General features: G+C 42.6%; 1 protein-coding gene across 2 annotated transcripts in view; it reads right to left on the reverse strand.

Moving 5' to 3' along the window:
- LOC307217346 (gamma-aminobutyric acid receptor subunit pi-like) overlaps positions 1–18983 on the reverse strand; it is a 44093-nt gene that overhangs the window by 6868 nt on the left and 18242 nt on the right. For both annotated transcript variants that reach the window (XM_079978455.1, XM_079978456.1), the window contains exons 4-8: positions 15717–15784; positions 15105–15322; positions 12931–13013; positions 3398–3535; positions 236–388 (exon numbers count right to left, since the gene is read on the reverse strand). In XM_079978455.1, the coding sequence (XP_079834581.1) occupies positions 236–388; positions 3398–3535; positions 12931–13013; positions 15105–15322; positions 15717–15784 (660 nt within the window). The remainder of the gene's footprint in view (positions 1–235; positions 389–3397; positions 3536–12930; positions 13014–15104; positions 15323–15716; positions 15785–18983) is intronic.

The raw sequence follows: 18983 nt of genomic DNA on the forward strand, positions 1-18983 counted from the left end.
CTCACACTGGCTGAGTAACATGAGGTTCCTTAGGCTCATTGCATCTGCCCTGCCCAGTTTCTAGGACATGTCTGGTTGATGTACAGAGGAGCTGGAACATAGATCCCATGGTTCAAGGTTTACTGCATTACATAGGTGATGGAGGAACAAAAATGCAGCAGCTTCCTCCATGTTAAAACAACATGACCTGGGCAGGGGGAGGGCAGTGCATCTGTGTTTTATGATTGTAGCTCACCTATGCAGATTCTGGCTGGCACTGAGGACTGGCTTATCCAGAATGACACCCAGGAGAGGACAACCAGCAAGCTGGATGGTACATATGTTTCAAGGATAAAATACAGAATGTTCCTCTTGAGCTCAAAATGGAAGACTAACTTTGGATAGTGCCCTGGGTAGTGAATAAAGAGAGACATGCAACAAGTGATTTAGATTTCTTGACAATTTATTCTTCATATACAAGTTTAAATAATATTTTAAAGCTTCAGATCAAATCTTTATTATTATGACCAGCATTAAGAAAACAAGGTAAGAAGCACATAGAACACATTATTTTAAAGCTTCACGGTTTTTTAAAGCACACAATCACCAAATTGCTAGTTCACCCGTCATACTTATATCTAATTTCTATTTAGTGTTTGCCCATCACTCTAAGCCAAATCATGGCTTAGTTCATATGTGTGAATCTGCTGGCCTCTGAAGAGGAGGCAGAATTCACTTTGCTTCTCCCCATGCTTTTCAGGTGAGTGAAACATGGCAGCTAACCCAAAGATTGGCTTAGCGTATCTTCCAAACCTGAGATGGTCTCCTCCTTAACCACAACTTGGCTAAGCTGCTAGGGGCACCGTGGCGATCCACCCAGGGTGTCAGGGCGGCTCGTACCTCTCCTCACAAGCAATCCTCTCCAGAGACTTCTAGTGTTTTAATGGTCTTTATTTACAATATTTACAATGGTCATCAAGAGTTCATTATCATTCATCAGAGTCACTCAGTTCAGATACCAGGAGAGACCTCTTCTTACACCGCCAACACCTCACAAAATGCAGGAATTTATTGCCCCACCTTTCAAGTCTCCTCTTGTCCACAGGCCGCCTGGCAAGAGCCTGGTGAATCTCTTGCCAGTCTCTGATCCAGAACTTAACCCTTGCTGTCCCTGTGGAGCTGTTGGCTCGCTTGCAGCCTCTCCCAGTTCCCTCCCCCTCAGGCACAGCATCCTCTTCTACCCTGAAGTCCTCTCCCACATCCGGGGAACTCAAATGTACTGACTCAGCCCTGACATGGGGACGCTGCAGCGAACTACCCATTGAGTCCACCTGGCAGACACAAGCCCCACGCTGCCATTTTGGGCAGCGTGGGGCCCAAGCCACTGCATCACTCCCAGGAGAGACGTGTGGCTCAGGCGTGCTGTAGGCTAGGCCTACAGTAAGTGCCTCCCCCTGCGGTGTGCCATTTTGTCAACTCCTCAGGGATGACACCCGGGGCAGGCCACACCCCCTTTCCTATGCCCCTGTAAACTGCCCCAAAGCCTGGAGATATAGCAAAGTAGGTACAAGTTGCTCCTCTGGGGCCTATGTCTGCTCAAGGAAGGACTACCAACCTGCAAATTTCATCTGATTGTAAAAAACAAATGTGAAATGTGAAATAAAATTTGCCTACTGAAATCAATGGGAAATGATCTGAATAAATAAATAAAACCTTCCTTCTCTCTCCCCAGTTCCAATCAGGCACACAGTGAAGAAAATGGCTGAAAAAAAGCCATAGAAATTAATCAAGCCACCAAAGGAAACAATGAAATGAATTGTTATTATTTGCACATCCTTATATATATATCTATTTTAAATCCTGGCTATACTTCATTTATTGTTAGAAAATATAATCCTATATAAATGAGAACAATGGCCTGCACTTTGCTTTTCTTTGCATTGTTTACATATTCTCTCCCTGAAACATTCAGAGGTGAACATGTATTTTATTTTCTGATGAGCGAACAGGTTCGTCTTTCTCTCTGGGCAGAGCAGCAATATGGAATCATTAGCCTTCTTTGAGCACGATGGCTAGCCAGCAGCGGAAGCAGTGAGGAAAGCAAGCAGATGCCACTTATGTAAGAAGCACGATACTGTCTGAACATGAAGTCTGCTAGTGGAGATCTGTATTTTTATACCTATTTATAGGCATTTGCTGTTTTAATGTGAGTTAGGACTTCGAGTCATGATGTTTCCTTAGTCAAAAATGCTCTCAAATGAAAATCTTTAGTGGAAGGCAAAAGATTTATACGATCTGAGCAGAAACCAGAATAGAAAATAAAAATGGCACAATGCACGTTGACTGAAACTTAAATGCAGAAGCATATTATTGAGTTGTGAATCACAAATGTAATAGCTGGGATGGTACGTAAAAGAAGCTCTATCTTCTGTGGAAGAGCAAATGTGTGCAGCATCCAGAAGGAAAATAATAATAATAATTCAGTGCTTCGGACTGTTCTTATCACACTGAGGCATGCAACCGGGGGGGCGGGGGGTGGACCTGACAGCCTTCAACTGTGAGAACCAGGATTTGCAGAACATACAGCTCAGAGAACCTATTAATGGTTCCATCATCTAAGAGTGTAGCGGCCCCTGCAGGGAGAACATCCTTGGTGGTGGCCCCCAGAGGATAGAATCAGTTACCTGCCAAATCTCATCAATTTCAGCATTTAAATGAGCTTTAAAGACATGTTTATTTAGTTGAGCTTCTATTGTTTAATGTGCTTAATTTATTTCAATTAGTTTTACTGGCTGTTCTAATAGATTTGGGGTTTTTTTTTGTTTTTTGGGAGGGTATTCTTCTTGGCTTGAAAGTTTTGTACAAATGTTCTCTGCTAACAGAGACTGTAATCCGGTATACATTTACTTGGAAGTAAGCCCCCTTGAACTCAGCAGGAGTGGTCATGCATAAGATTCAGACGACTTGGTAAACAATAAAGGTTTTTAGTCAAGCAGTCAAGGTTCAGCAGCACAGCCAAGTTTTTTAAATTCATCCTCCTCCTCCACCTCCTAAATTTATTTAATAAACTCAAGGTGGCATATAAAGGATTCCCATCCAGTCTACCATCCAGACACTGGCCAGATCCAAATCTGCTTAGTTTCAGCAGCAACATCTCACTATTTGATGTATTTAACTATTATATTTTTATTCTGTTTTAATGCTGTGACATCTGTTAATTGTTGTGTTTTATATGCTGTTGGCCATTCTGGGTTCTTCTTTTTTTTTTAAGGTATAGAATATGAGAAAGAAAGTAAGCATCATCCTCTGACTTCAGACCATTCCCAGCTAACTTTATTGAAGTGAACTGGAAAGACAGAAAGGTCAAGAAGTAAGTAGGATTTTATGACTGTAAATGAACTCTTGAAGAGTTACCTACCTGTTTCATAGACAGCTTCAGAACTAGAGGTATAGTGGTCTTCTACTGTGTACTGCGCCAATCGAAGGGTTTCTAAGCCTTTAACGGAATCATTTCCCCTTGTCCAGTAAAACATGACATCATTTATGTTATAACCCCCTGGGAATAGAAAAAGAGAGGAATTTTACTAAATATAGAAAATGTGTTTGTGTCCATGTATGTATATGTCTTCTATTTTCTGGCAAAGCTTCTGTTAATTTCACTTCATTTACTGGTTTCCCAGAGAATCCTAGACTTTAGGATTTTAGTAAATGCCTAGGAAATACACAACAGGAAAACAAAAATCAAGAAATAGACCTCAGCCCCTAAATATTCCATGCTTCACACAGCTGCACAACAAATTGTTTCCATTTTTAAATCCAAAATTCATCGTCACAGCTTAAACTCCCCATCCCTCACCTTAAATGGAGATATTTCATCTGAAAGAGCTTGTGTGGCTATCTGTCTAAATTCGCGTATGAATGCAACATTCACTTAGAAATAATATAACCAAACTTAAAATGCACAGATCCGGAGGTCAGTTTACACTCCTTTTTAATACGTGTAAAATCATACAGGCTGGCACTCTGCATGGTAAGAAAGGGTAGATCTAAAAATCCCCCTCCCATATGAATCGACCAGAATGCTAGTGTCTCTTCACCAGCAAAACAGCTACACCGGGGGGGGGGGGGAGTGTTCTGCTGGTGTTATCAGTGTATGTTTTATGCTGGAGGTATGTCTTGAGTTCTGGGGGCAAATCATGACTTCTGTCAAATCCTGAATATAGGATTGTTCTGCTAGTAACTTTGTGAAGTGAAGAAAGGTAGGCTCCTGCGCTGGCAATGCAAACACTATGTTGTGAGAGAAGGGCTGGGCAAGTATGTCCATTTTGGTTACTCTTAGTTTCACACTTTCCCAATCTTAAATTTGGTTCTCCACATTTCCACATCAGAGTACAACTTTTTAGAATATATATATATATATCCTGATGAAAATTCATCAGCATTTTAGTGGGAATTCCTCATATACACATTTTTGCAAAGTGTTTTCCCCTCCCCCAAATAGAATGTGGTTTTGTATGTTATTTTCACTAATACATGCATTTATACTCACACATTACCCTAGTATATGTAGATTTGAACACATTACTTGGCTTGAAAACTGCATTGCAAAATTTGGAGAGGCACAACTTTCAAAAGATAGCTCTGTTTCAGTTTTGTATTGTTTCAGAAAGTGTGACTCATGTAAGTTCACCTGTAAACGTGAACTAAACGGAATTTCTTCCCCCATCGTGATGTGAGAGTTGATCCTGTAAACCTCACAGTGAAATACTTCCCTCTGAAAGCTATGCATTTGGGCAACTGCAAAGGAGGTCATATTGTTATATTGGCCTATGAGAATACTGCCCAGTCTTCACACATTTCCCCGCAGTGTATATACAAACGGTTGCTGCAGCAAATGTTAGTTATGAACATGAATATCAATACTGCTCCTTGGTGTCCTGCGATGTATACTGAGGTCTGCAGCACAATGACATTTACGCTAATGTGCAAAACAGCTTGAAGTGTCACATCAAACAGATTATAAAATGTTTCAGTTTCAGCCTGCCCACCCGCCCAACTGTGCAAATAGCCAAAGGAGAGCAAAGCATTTCTCAGAAGCCCCGGAAGACTAAAGAGAGCGCTACTCATCTATTTGGCTTCAGTAAGCCCCCTCCGCATTCTAAAGAGCAAGGGTGAGCTGAATAATGAGGGGATTTGCAGGATATTCTCTTGCGAAAATAAATACTGATTTGTAATTTTATTAATTCCCTTTGTGGTTGCAAAGGCGGTTTTAGGCACGCAGGCAATGTGAAGTTCCTTCTTTTCAGAACTCTCCTTGGAAAAGGCAGGAGACAGATGTCAGGCTACTAGAATCCAAAGAATTGGCTAGTTAGTGCAAATCAGTACATGAGATAGCCAAACCTCATTTCCCCACCCCAGCACTTCCATCTTTTCAGGGTTCAGCCTCAGTATATTCACCCCATCCAGTCAATCACTGCTGCCAAACTCCAACACCTCCACAGCCTCTCCTGATTCCAATGGAATGGAGAGGTAGAGCTGTGTGCCATTACCTTACTGATGACCCTGCGCTCCAAATTAAGCCCATGTTCCATGGATCCCTCTCTCAATATCTCCTCCTTGCCTCATTATCCTATTTCCTCTGCCCATTTTAAATAAATGAGTTATTAGATCAGACTTAGGAATAGTATTCCATTCCTTCACAAAGTTTCCAGAATTTCAGTGGCTATTTGGCCAGGTAAACTTCTAAAATATATTTATATTTATATCACCCCTTCTTTCAGCTTCCCATTTCTCTGCCTGTTCCCTGTGCCATAGTATTTTTAGGGTTCTGTTTTAATTGTTGTATCCCACCCAGGGACCTTAGGGTGAAGGGTGGGGAAATCATCTCCATCATCTCTTGCCCCTAAGATTGTTGTTGGCATCCGTCTGTTTCATGAGACAATGGAGGAGTGTGTCTTTGTCAGTGAAGTCAAACTTTGGAAGGTTACAGCACCTGCTGTGGCTGCAGAGACAGATGCAGGAGAGACATGTTTTGTTACAGCCGGGGCAGATGAAGGGATCTGGTTGTCCTGCTGCAGATGCACCACGGCATTTCTCCTCTCTGCACTCCTCCCAGTGGTCATTTCTCCTCTGGTCACTGCTATGGATGCATGACATGACTGTCTCCAGGCACTGCAGTCATCTGCAAGGGATTTCCACACGGTGGGGTTGATGTTGCCAACCTTCATGTCATGTTTGCAGACATCTTTGTAATGCAGAGTTGATCTGCCAACAGGCCTGGTGCTTGAAGCCAGCTCCCTGTAGAGCACATCCTTGAAGGGGATCCTGCCATCTTCCCTTCTGTGGACATGACCAAGCCAGTGTAGACAATGCTGAACCTCTTCCATGTTGGTCTGTCCCCTGGCTACTTCCGTCCTTTCCACCTGTTAATCCCTGCTAAACCAACCATTTCCTCATCCTTCCCAGAAGCTACACTGAAGATATTCTGGCAACTCTGATCTCTGAGAAGCCGGCATGTCCATGCACATTCTGTGCCTTAAACCCAGTTCAGATAATTGGTGTCAGAAGCTTTCCTTCCAGCTAAGGTTGTGTCTGCATGGGAATCTCCTGCTTTTTAATGTGTATGGCCTTTAAGTTCTAGAATGTCATGAACTGGCGGGATGGAAGTGAGGAGGAAGAGGATCCTGGCGAGAGGGGTAGTCGAGACTAGGACACACCAGGGCAAGCTGGGAATGGAGAAGGCAGTACTCACAGGGTGACAGATGGTGAGGGCATGTAGGACAGTATACAGTAACCAGAGTGGCAGGACCCATCCTCAGAGCCAGAGGCCCCCCTGTCCCGATGAACACGGTGGCCTCTGAGGCATAGTGAACAGCAGGAGTGGTGCTCTAGGAGGCTGAGGCAGACAAGGGTCCATAGCCCAGATCCCTAGCTGGCCAGGTGGGGCTGGTTGGCTTTGGAAGGAGGGGTGTGATTTCTCAGCTGGAGTAGACTCTGAGCAGGTGAGGGTCACCTGCCTCATCAACCCCAGATGTTTCAATCAGCATGCAAAGTATGAAAAGGAAGCAGAACTGAGGTGCTGTGTCTGCTCAACTGCCCTTGTTGATGGACTTTGGCTTGGATGCTCCTGGGCCTCTGCAGGACTATGCTTTGAATTTGACTCTGGACAGTCTCCTGAGTGGGGGACTTCAGGCTTCCCTACTTGGATTGACCCTGGACTGCGTTTCCTGGCCTTTGGATTGCGGACTGTGGGCTTTGCTTGTATGGTTGACCCCCAGGCTTTGGACTTCGGACTGGGCATACTGACTTGTAGACAGGTAGGCCCAGGGGTTCAGGACATAGAAGGAAGGAATATTTTGGAGCAGAACATATTCAGTGATTTTTGTTGCTGCTGTTAGAAGGGCTTCCTAGTTCCTCTTCACACTGGTGGAATTTCAGACCCATCTTACTTTTATACCTTAAAAGCCTGCTTCAGGTTAACTAAATATTTAGAAATGAAAAGGGGTGTGAGAATATTTTTCTGCACCTGTTTGTGTGGGCACACTGTCAAGTGTGTATTTTATTTATGCACACACACACTGGTGGCTTTCCCTTCCATGTTCTATTCTATCATCACTGCCTTACCTGCTGCTTAAGGAGGAAAGAGAACTCTCTCTGCAAAGCCAGTGTGGAAAGGTATGGAGAGAATGATGCCATCTGGACACTGATTGCAATGATACCTATTCCATTACTGCTACTATCAAAGAAGATGAATGGTATACTATTGAGGCTTTTGCAGGGATAATTATAATTTGTGTTTGTTACAAATCTGTTACACCTGCAACAGATCTTGTAATCAAGAGTGTTATAGTTATTGATAGTAGAAATGTGCATATTTTTAAAAAAATTGTCCCTGAGGATACCTCAGTAATTGTCTCTATAGCTTAGATCCTGGAAGGAAGGAAGAGAAGGTTACACCTGCAACACAGGTGCGATCAACATGGCAAGGGAAGAATGAAGAGGGTGCATTTAATCCTTCCCAGAACAGCCCAGGCAACTGTTCCTTTCAGCTAGGCTCAGTCCTTATGCACATATTAAGGCAATATGAAATTGTGTGAAATTTCCGTAGAGGTTATTCTACTTTATTGCTGCCATTCTAGGAACTGGCTGTCATAACGGCCATTACTGCAATCAAGTCTGCAATCCTGAGGCTGCTTGCTAAATCCTGCACTCAGCGGCTACAAATGTTGTCATTACTCTTTTCCAAAAGCCTGTTATAATCTGCTTCTAATCGAGAGTCCTTCGGCGATATTACTTGTTTTCCTCCAAATGTACACATTATTTCCAGTTAACAAGGGTTTGTTTGCTTTTTTTTGGTGCTAGAAACCTTTGCGTATTCATATTGACTGTTTTGACAAGGGCACACTGATATTTGCAGTTTATTTTGAGAAGACAGCGCTATTTATCCAACAAATGTTCAAACTGAACCAGGAAGGGTGGAAGTGCCACGCAGATATGGACTGGATCATTATAGATTGCTCAGTCATTTCTGATCTTGATTCTCCTACCCTAGAAAGGGAGCAACAAATGTCATGTGATCCATTTTTATTGCATTGCTATGTTTTTCCTTCATTCATTCCAGAGACACTTGTGTGCTTGTTGAATGGCAGATGGTATCATTCAGAAACCCTTTGTTTTCAGGTGCATAAGGATTTATTTATCTATTTTGCTTCTCGGGGGAAATGCATAAATACAAGGCTTTGTTGATTTGTATCTCTTTAAAGTCATAATTGTAACTCTTTCCACAATTTCTTTTTTTTTTTTACTGTTTATTACTACAGTTCTCACCTGGGGAGGGATTTTTATTTATGCTACTAATTTCAGTTTATTGTTCTCTATATTTTAAATTCTTTTATGGAGTTCTCCACCCCCTTCCTGTAAACCACCTTGAGGGGGGTTGTTGTTGTTTCGCCTTGTAAAGCTGTATAAAAATACTTTTTAAATTGGGGGGGGGGATGTGTATGTAAATACATAGTACATCACTTAATAGTAAAAAAAAAAAGATAGCAAACATTGCAAACTGAATATGGTGCAATCCATCAAACACTGTTTCTATGCAAGCCTCACTGAATAACAAAATCAATCCAAATTTTAGGAAGCCAGCATAATTTACATTGGGATAAATTATGCTAGTGTAATTTACCCTGTTCCAAACTCCGCTCAGGAGCAGGGTTAATGCTGGCTGAGCCAGCCCAAGTGCGGGGGGGGGGGGGGGCAGGACAAAATATTTGTTTTGACTTTAATACTGCGTTTTAATGCTGTAACCTGTCCTAGGACCTTAGGATGAGGGGCAGCAAATAAATAGTGTTTGGCTTGCAGCACTCTTTTGGCTATTATAAATTCTGCTGAGTTACTAGGTCACATGACCGAGCTAAACAAAGTTTGGAATAAGTTTCCCTCTGACCCACCCCTGGAATGCCCTTGCCACTCCCCTGGCACACACTTTTTTTGAGACTTGCTCCCACCATGACTCAACTTAGAATTTATGGGGGAAATGAATTTTATCCACCTCTCTAACATTGGAAGCATTTTTTATTCTGGACACTTATTTTATCCCCCACTAGGCTATGTTTATCAAACTAGGCAATACCACAGCTTTTTATTTTAAGGGGGAACATCAGGATCATTTTATTTCCCCTATAAACTTCATGTTCCCTGGAGGCATCTAATGTTGGTTTGGAGGTTCTAACAGCTATAATAGGGCCAATTCTGTTAGAATAAAGTCAACAAATATTTGCTCAGTTTTAGAAAATGAATGTGTGGCCCACTTTGTGACTAATTGTGCAATTGAGTTTTGCTTGCATGAATGGTGTCAGAAGTTAAGTCTAAGCCGGCACATTCAGATGCTTTCAGACAGAAGACATGGAAAACATAGATTGCTGGACAAGACTAGGGCACAGCTTTATAGAAGAAGAGAAATGTAGCTTGAAGCACAGATATTTTAAATGGTCAGAAGTCTTGAACTGAGACTATTTGGAGAGGTGGAGAGAATTTGCCTTTGTGGCTATAATCCTGCACAGATTTATTAATGGGATTTAGGCAGCCTGGCTGTGCAGAGAGTGGCAGTCAAGAACTGCATTTGTAATAACTTTGCCTGACTGTAAAGGCTGAAATGTGAGCACTGGCCTTGCCAATCACAGACCCTCCAAGTGTCTGTTTTCCAGGGACAGTCCTAGATTTACAGAAGCTGGCCCAGTTCCTGATTTCATCCCAGGATGTGTTGCTTTTCCCTAGAACATCCCTATTTTCAATTAAGAAATGTTGGAGGATATAGTTGTCTGACCTCCCTGAACCACCCGAGTGGCTGGGGTATAAATGTTGTTTGTTTGTTGCTATGGAATAGGAGAAATGTTGGAGGGTATGCAGTCAGATACACAAATCTACCTTATGTGTATGAAAATATGCCAAAGAATTCTGTATGAAACCGAGCAAGGAATTGCTCTTCTGATTTAAATATTTATTCAGTCTTATTTGTCTACAACATTTCTTGAGACATTCTAAGGCCTGGTTGAGGCATTATACCATGGCTCCCAACTGTCTGTGCTTTGTTAGAACAGGAGCAAGCAATGAGCTCAAACACTCCCTCCTACTCTCTTATGCAATGACTTAAAGTTTCCCATAGAATCTAAACCAGAAACTTGTGGTTTAAGTGTGCCTAGAAGCCAAATAAGGAGCCAGTGTGGTGTAGTGGTGTAGGAGCCAGTGTGGTGTAGTGGTTAAGAGCAGTAGACTTGTAATCTGGCAAACTGGGTTCGCGTCCCCGCTCCTCCACATGCAGCTGCTGGGTGACCTTGGGCCAGTCACACTTCTCTGAAGTCTCTCAGCCCCACTCACCTCACAGAGTGTTTGTTGTGGGGGAGGAAGGGAAAAGGAGATTGTTAGCTGCTTTGAGACTCCTTAGGGTAGTGATAAAGCGGGATATTAAATCCAAACTCCTCCTACTCCAAACTATGGTTTGAATGTATAGTTTGGAAACCAGGACTGTAGGCAGTGCTTAAACCATAGTGTCCCTGTTTTGGTATCACAGAAAACTGATCTAACAAACTGGGAAGCCTCTTCTCAAGCTGGCCAGATGTCAGAACAGGAGGGCTGTACATCTTTGCTTGCATGCCATACGTTCATGCATACATTCAGTGGCTTTGCTTGCATGCCATACGAAACCCTAGTTTGTAACAAACTCACATTTAAGGTGACTGAGCAGCGTGCTTCTGCACACTGCCCCAAAGCTCCCATGGTGTCACTTCTGGATGCTGCTGCAGACAAAGCAAGCCAGGGTCTGGCTTGTCATGTGCTCCAAACCTGAGCTCATGGTTTGGTTTGGTTTGGTTTGGTTTGGTTTGGTTTGGTTTGGTTTGGTTTGGTTTGGTTTGGTTTGCTTCACTTCACACAAGCCCACAAGCGGTAGCTAATATTTGTCCTTACCTTACTGCTCTTTTTTTTTGGGGGGGGGGGAGGAAACAAAGCATGAGCCTGGGTTCAGAAATCACAAGCCAAACTCTGGCTTGTTTTGGCTGCAGGATGGTAGCATCAGAATTTTTTGCCACATCACTACATTAGATTATAGTTAGTCCTGTCCCAATGCAAAACTGGTATGGGCCAGATACTGATGAGTCTATCCAACCCTATCTCAGCCTCGTCAGAACCTACATGGGTTAAAACCATAAAACATTAGACTAGTGAGGTACAGTAGTTTTCATTTGAAATGTGCGGAATTATCAAGACACCCAGCAATGGGAAAGAAACAAGTACATTTTCTATATACGCACAAATTCTCAGGCCCGATGCATGTTTTATTACTGTGCAGCTGAGCAACCTCTTCTGTGTGGTCAGAGGTCCAGCTGAAGTACTTCTGTATGCTAGAAGCAATCATGCTGGTTGCTTAGATCTCACCGGATACTTTCCACATCTGCTCCTGTGGACGCTTTGCACTGACATGGAAATATTTCAGTGGGTGGGAGCCCTACATGGCTGCCACTCATTAAGAGAAGAGAAGAGCCCTGCTGGAGCAGACCACTGTCTAGTCCAGCATCCTGCTCTCACATTGCCCAATGAAAGCCCACCAGCAGGACCTGAGCACAGGAGTTCTCTCCCACTGTTTCTCTCTGGCAACTGGTACTCAGAGGCATATTTTTTGAATGTTGAGCCTCAGCTGCAGAGGTTTTAACTTCTACATCCTGCCTCGACTAATTATTCTAGAGCAGGATGAAATCCTGCTGTCCAGGAGCAAGTCAGCAATAAAACACCCAGTGTCAGCGAAGTTAACCCAAAGAAACCCAAACTCTGCAGGCCTAGTAATCGCAGCAACTCTTCCCTGTAGATCTTGCCCCAATAAGCCATTTCTGAGGACTAAAAGTCCCGCCTTCCCCCCACTCTCCCAGACTCCTTCCCCCATCCACCTGAGGCTCCTTCATCTTGTCTCTCTTTCCTCCATCCTCTTCAATACTCTCCATGGCCTTGGAGACCAGGGGAGCTGGTCACAGCAGGAGCGGGGGGACTCCATGGCTTCTTCAGCAGCTTGCCCCCACTCCTCTTCAGCCTCCACTTCGGCTTCTGATTTTAAACCACTCTGCCCAACTAAACCCTGTTGCCTCTTCCGCTTCGGACATCACCTCCTCCCAGTCTGCTCCCTCTTTTCCCTCTGTCTCGTTCCACCACTAATCCCCTGGCTCTGAGACATCTTTCCCCTAGGGGTTCCCCATCTGCTGCTTTCCACCACGCCTCTGCATTCAGCTAGCCCACGACACCGTCCTATTGAATTCAATGGTGCTTTCTCTCAGGTAAGTGGCATTAGGATTGCAGCCTAGCACTACCTGGGAGCTTCCTCTGTAGCACCCTCTCTCCAGTGTCCCTGCAAACGGGCTCCCTTCCCTGCCCCCTGCCCCTCTCTTTGTTAGAGGTAATAAAATCACTTACAGCTTTCCAGTTGTAAGGTGCACGTCTGTTTGTCCATAGGGTATTTAGTCAAATCCATACTACAGGCAACTGTTGTAGTTATCCTTTAAAAGCAAAGTACAGATGGTTACCATCCATGCATCATACTGAGCACTGAAAATAGAAACAAATTATCCTACTTATTTGAGATTTTTTAAAAAAGGCAAAACATATGGCTAGGGGGGAAAGATCGGCTGATGTTTTTTGTCAAAAGACAGCTAGGGAATAAAGATGTGAAATTATTAACTCCTTTACACCCCACTTCATTCTGAATCTTAGCAAAAATGAGACAGTGGAAAACAAAAATGGTTAAAAACAAATGCAGTGCATGAAGGTAAGAAAACCGCAGTATTGTAAGTTAAAAGGCGTAAGCAGCAGCCAAAAAAAAAAAAAAAATGGAAGAATTATTTAACATCAAAGGTCTGTAGTAATAATAATAATAATAATGATAATGATAATGATAATGATAATAATAAATAATAAATAATGCATGCTGCCTGGGTTACCCCAGGGACTCTGGGAAGCTTCACCCAGAATAAAAATGTATTCAGCTCACATCTGGAGGAAGCCTGATAGATCCTCACTGGGAGGGCATTTCATAATGATGGCACTACTGCTGAAGACCCTGTCTCTTGGGCCCACCTCACAATGGTTTGAGTGCTGGACTCTGACCTGGGAGACCAGGGTTCAAATCATTGGGTGACCTTGGGCCCGACACTCCTTCTCAGTCTACCTGCCTCACAGGGTTGCTGTGGGGGTCGAATGGGGAGGGGGAGAACCATTTCCACTACCTTGAGCTCCTTGGAAGTGAAAGATGGTATATAGATGGAATAAATAAAATAAAAACCATGCCAAATTACAGTACAATCACCATCATCTCCCTTTGTCTCAGCACCCTACTGCAGCTTCTCCCAACTTGGTGCTCACCAAAGGTTTTGGATTACAGCCTCAGGAGACCCAGCAAGTGTGGAGAATGCCCGGGAATGATGAGAACTGTAGTTTAAAACATCAGGAGGGCACCAGGTTGGGAAAGGCTGATAAACTATAACTGCTTGTGTTTGTGCAGCATATTTTCCTGTTTATCCCTGGCTTCATTTCCCTTTCTATGTTGCTTTGCTTTTTGTCGCAGGTGGCGCTGTGGGTTAAAGCCTCAGCGCCTAGGACTTGCCGATCGAAAGGTCGGCGGTTCGAATCCCTGCGGCGGGGTGCGCTCCCGCTGCTCAGTCCCAGCGCCTGCCAACCTAGCAGTTCGAAAGCACCTCCGGGTGCAAGTAGATAAATAGGGACCGCTTACCAGCGGGAAGGTAAACGGCGTTTCCGTGTGCGGCTCTGGCTTGCCAGAGCAGCGATGTCACGCTGGCCACGTGACCCGGAAGTGTCTCCGGACAGCGCTGGCCCCTGGCCTCTTAAGTGAGATGGGCGCACAACCCCAGAGTCTGTCAAGACTGGCCCGTACGGGCAGGGGTACCTTTACCTTTACCTAAATGTATTTTTTAATTAGTTGAATTGGGATTTACTAGATAGATATAGATTAAGCGCTTCAGTTGGAATTGTTTCTCTTCCCTTTTTAGATCCTGAAAAAGGTTACCCCAATTGTACAGAAACAATTTTTGAAAATAGTTTATAATATTTCAGTTCATCTGTTCTGCCCATCAAAGTGAGAAGGATGGCAAGGCAACACAATCCTCACTATGAACTGCCTTCATGACATTATCAGCTAGTCAGATCTTACTGGCCATGTGACATTGTCAATCATCATCACATTGGCTATGTAATCCCATATTGTTGGCTTCACATATGCAGCATGAAGCAATCCCTGTTTTCTTCCTTTGAAAAAGATGGTGCCAGAGGATTTACTGATAAGACAGTGAACATCTGAACTTGAAAAGAGGTGAGCAAGGGATGGTGAAAGCCTCTAGGTGAACATTTGGCACAGAACTGATACACATACAGCTCTCCCACAAGCAAGCTTTCCCATTAACTGTGATGGAGGGGAGAGCAGCTCTGAAAGTATGGAACAAATAGCTGGATCAGGAATCTATCTGGTCTAGTATAACGTAGCTGGTGAAAGAGGATCCACTTAAAACAGTCACAATTCATTCTAATCAATCTCAGAAGGGCTCTTTGAAAAAGCACTCTTTGGGTAATGAACATACCTTATGGCATAAAGGACTGTTCCATTGGGATATATTCTTATTAGACGGTTTTCAACTGTGATATCATGAAGAAAAGACTTTTTTGAGTCCACTATAAAGGTGTCTGGTACCCAAAGCATCTCCACAAGGCGGCCATCTAAGCTTAAGCTCTTGTTACCCTCAAAACAAAGGCGTTCATCAGTCCATCGTTGTCTTAGGAATATGGTAGCTGTGTAATCCTGGGAAGAGAGCACAGTTTAAAACAGACAGCTAACTAAATACATTATAACACACATACCCCTTTTGTTTGATCTGCTATATGTATGGAAACAACAACTATTATTAACTCATAGCAGTTTCAAAAGGGATAGGTTCTCAAAGGCAACTCGCTACATGCCTTTTGTGCGTGAAATGCCGTTCTCGCACAGCACTGGATACAAGCTTAGCAGTATGAATTAAAATGGCCATGTTGCCCCAAAGTATTTTAGTAAGGTGTTTTGTTTTGTTTTTTTAAATGATATTGGTTCCTTATTCTGAAAGTCTAGCAAAGATGCTGGAAGCAAAAGGAGAACAAAAGAGTTTCCTGTTATACTTAATACAATATGAAGTAAGAAAAAAAAAATACTACTATACCATGTTTATTTCCGATATTGTGTCAATGCTTGCTATATCCATACTCATTCCTACGGAGACAGGGCCATCTGAAATAGATGCACAAACATAGCATAAAATTAATATTCAGTCTGTAGTAAGGGGTTGTGGTCTTTGTTTCGGTACTGAGAGTTCATCACTATGCTGTGGCAGATTACATGAGACTGGAGATAAAAGCAGGACTTCCAAGGTCAGTTTTCCTAAGGGAGAAAGATTAGTCTCACAGGAGTTTCTGTGGGCCAGAGGTGGTCTCGGAGCAAACCTGTGAAGACAACTGAGCACATTTTGGAGTTGTTTAGCCAGCTTCAGCAGTTGCACTGGGTAGGGCTTCCTGGATGGGAAACAGTGCAGAAATCCCTATATCACAGAAATACAGTGCAATGTATTCATTTGGAAATAAGAATGCACATCAAAAACTGGACATTAAGGCCAAATGTATTTTTTTTTAAAAAATACTGATGTTAATTTAGCAAAGATGTTTAATACTAAAATCATATAATGACTTGGGGGGAGGGGGTCTGTTTGATTCAGTCCAGAAAGAATTAATTTAATCCTGTTCATTAATTTCAGTATGGGTCTACTCTGTGTAAAACACTCGGTATATGCATCCTTCCATGTTTGTGAAATCTTCAGCAAACCTGCTGTTGTTTAAGTAATTCAAAGAAATGCTGCCCACTTTTCTGCAGTTTTGGGAATGATATAAAATTGACGAAACTGCAATGAGGGTTCCCTTCCCTCAGTGACTTGCATCCTTCTGCTTCATCCAGATGTCCTTTGATGGTGCAATTGCTTCTGGGTTTGGCATGTGAACAACCTGCAAATGTGTCTGAGGCGTTATTCTTCAGAGTTTAGTCTTGTTACAGAAGAGGTCTTTTCAAATTTAGTCCCAGCAATTCACCTTAAGACGGGAAGAGTGGATACTGTTTGAAAATTTCCAATATTTAAAGGCAAAGAAAACAGTTGCCACATTTAGTGAAGCTAAATGGACTTTGCATCTCGATAGATTTCCAGTCATGCAAGTCAGTTGCAGCAAAAACAAGAGAGGCCTCATTTGAATGTAATGATAAACTGCAGTTTATTACTATGGCAATGAGCTCAGGCAAACTTTGGGTTCCCCTTCCTTCTTCCTTCAGCATGGCCACTAGGAGGACACTGAAAACTTCCTCTTTTTTCTTTTTCTTTTTTACAGATAACAATTTGCCCTTTTGTCCAGATATGGACAAACTTTGGTTAGCTTTAAGTTGTTTTAATGAAACAATCCAACTTCAAACCTTGGTTTATGAAGCTGGTTTATTCAAGTAAACCACAGCTAAGATCAATGGCATGTGGTGAATTTTTATAGGGGAACAATTAGGGCCAGAGGTGCCAGCTTGCAAGGGGGTGTGAATATCGCACCTCCTTCTCTAAGCTGGGCAGAAGTTTCCTGGGCTTTGGGAAGGAAGCACCAGGGGGACTAGCCTAGTCCCACTAGTCCACTGATCTCACACCACTGACTAAGGTCAACCACAGTTTAGGGTGAAAAGTTCCAATCTCTTTCTTGGAGAGAAGGAAGGGGGAGGCATGCATGGCAGAGACTTACCTGGGCTCATTCCCATAACAATAAACCACATTTAGCATTATGTCCAGTCGTAACCAGAGAGTCTTGTTGCACCTTAAATACATAATCATCTTCTTCACCAAACCTTTATTAGGCATTACAAATGTAGGCTATCATAAAACATCCATATATAGAAATTTGAAATATATACAAATAAACAGCCATGTAAAAATATGTAACAACAAGGATTTTCATTGGAATTTCTTCCAGCTAAATAGTGCCATTCACCACTCTAAGAGATACTATTGATAAAAACTCAGCCACCCTTGCAGTTACTTCCGGGTTAATGTCATACAGATAGAATCTGATATTTTCATTGTGCCATGATGTTAGACTACCCAAAAAAGGAAATAGCTTGCATTTACGTAGCTGGTTGTACAATGGACAGTAGAAAAGAATACGTTCTACTGTGTCTGGCACATTCAAAGAACATCCACATTGTCTATCGTTTCTGGGGATGTTTAAATATCTGCCCTTGACAGAAGCTGAGGGGGAAACGTTCAGTTGGGCTAACATAAAGGCCCTGCGTTGGACTGCAATTATTAATTTTGAAATATAAATGCCCCTGTTATCTGGTGTACTTAAACCATAGAACTTGGGGGAACAAATTTTATTTACAGCTGGCTTGATGTTTTGTTTTTCAGAGTCCCTTAATCGGATTTGAATATTGCAATAAATTTATTGCTCACTTGAATTATGAAAGAGTTCCAAGTCAATACCGATAGATCTGATTTTGCTATGTAAGAGCTGAAACCATCTGGATTTATAAGAATCCTTAAGTAAGTCAGAGAGCAGACTCAAAGGTCGGCAATGGAAATGGCAATGCAACCACAGCATTTTATAGTGCTAGCCTACACCCAATATTCCATTGTGTGTATAACTAGTTCTTTTTTTATATAATTTTTATTAACAGGCCAATCACATCACATTATTCAAATCACATTAGTTCCAGATTACACAGCCAAATTTTAAATTTTGTTAAATACATCAAGCTCGGCACGAGTCCAAAATTCCGGATAGCTCCAGGCATCACATATTTTACTGCTTTAAATTAAACAGTTCTATCCAGTTCGATCCGGATAGTCCTTTATTACTTTCTTTCTCATCTTGTTATCATATATTTCTTTCTTTGCGATCTCTGATGGTTCTCACAAGCAGACTGGCAACTGGCGTCTCTGTGTGGGTTTTGTACTCTTCAAAAACTATCTCTCTCAGGGACAGCCTCTGTTTGTCTCTTCCATAAACAAAGTTAACCTTTGGTCTGTCCTTTATTTTTCCTCAGGCTAGCCAGATATATCAAACAAATCAGGGGGCTCTGTCAGGTCAAACTTACATTCCAACACTCCTTCTCTTTCGAACGATCCTGATTCTCCTCCCCCCTGTCCTCCTTTCTCCGGCAAGCCTGTCTTGGCGAGACGCCATTTTTTAACTGCGTCATAAAAAATTTCCTCTTCCTCACTGTTCACCAGTCTTCTCTTCTGTTGTAATCCATCCCCACACAGTTCTTAAAATCCTGCTTATGATTGATAAAAACGCGATGATTTTATTTCTTTCTGGGGTGAAGGGTTATTAATATCACATCGTGTAAAGAAAAAAAGGTTTTTTCCTCCACCCCCCCCCCTTAGTTCCAAACATACAGTCTCCTAGTGGTG

Source organism: Podarcis cretensis (genome assembly GCF_951804945.1).
Source record: "Podarcis cretensis genome assembly, chromosome: 5".
Taxonomy (NCBI): domain Eukaryota; kingdom Metazoa; phylum Chordata; class Lepidosauria; order Squamata; family Lacertidae; genus Podarcis; species Podarcis cretensis.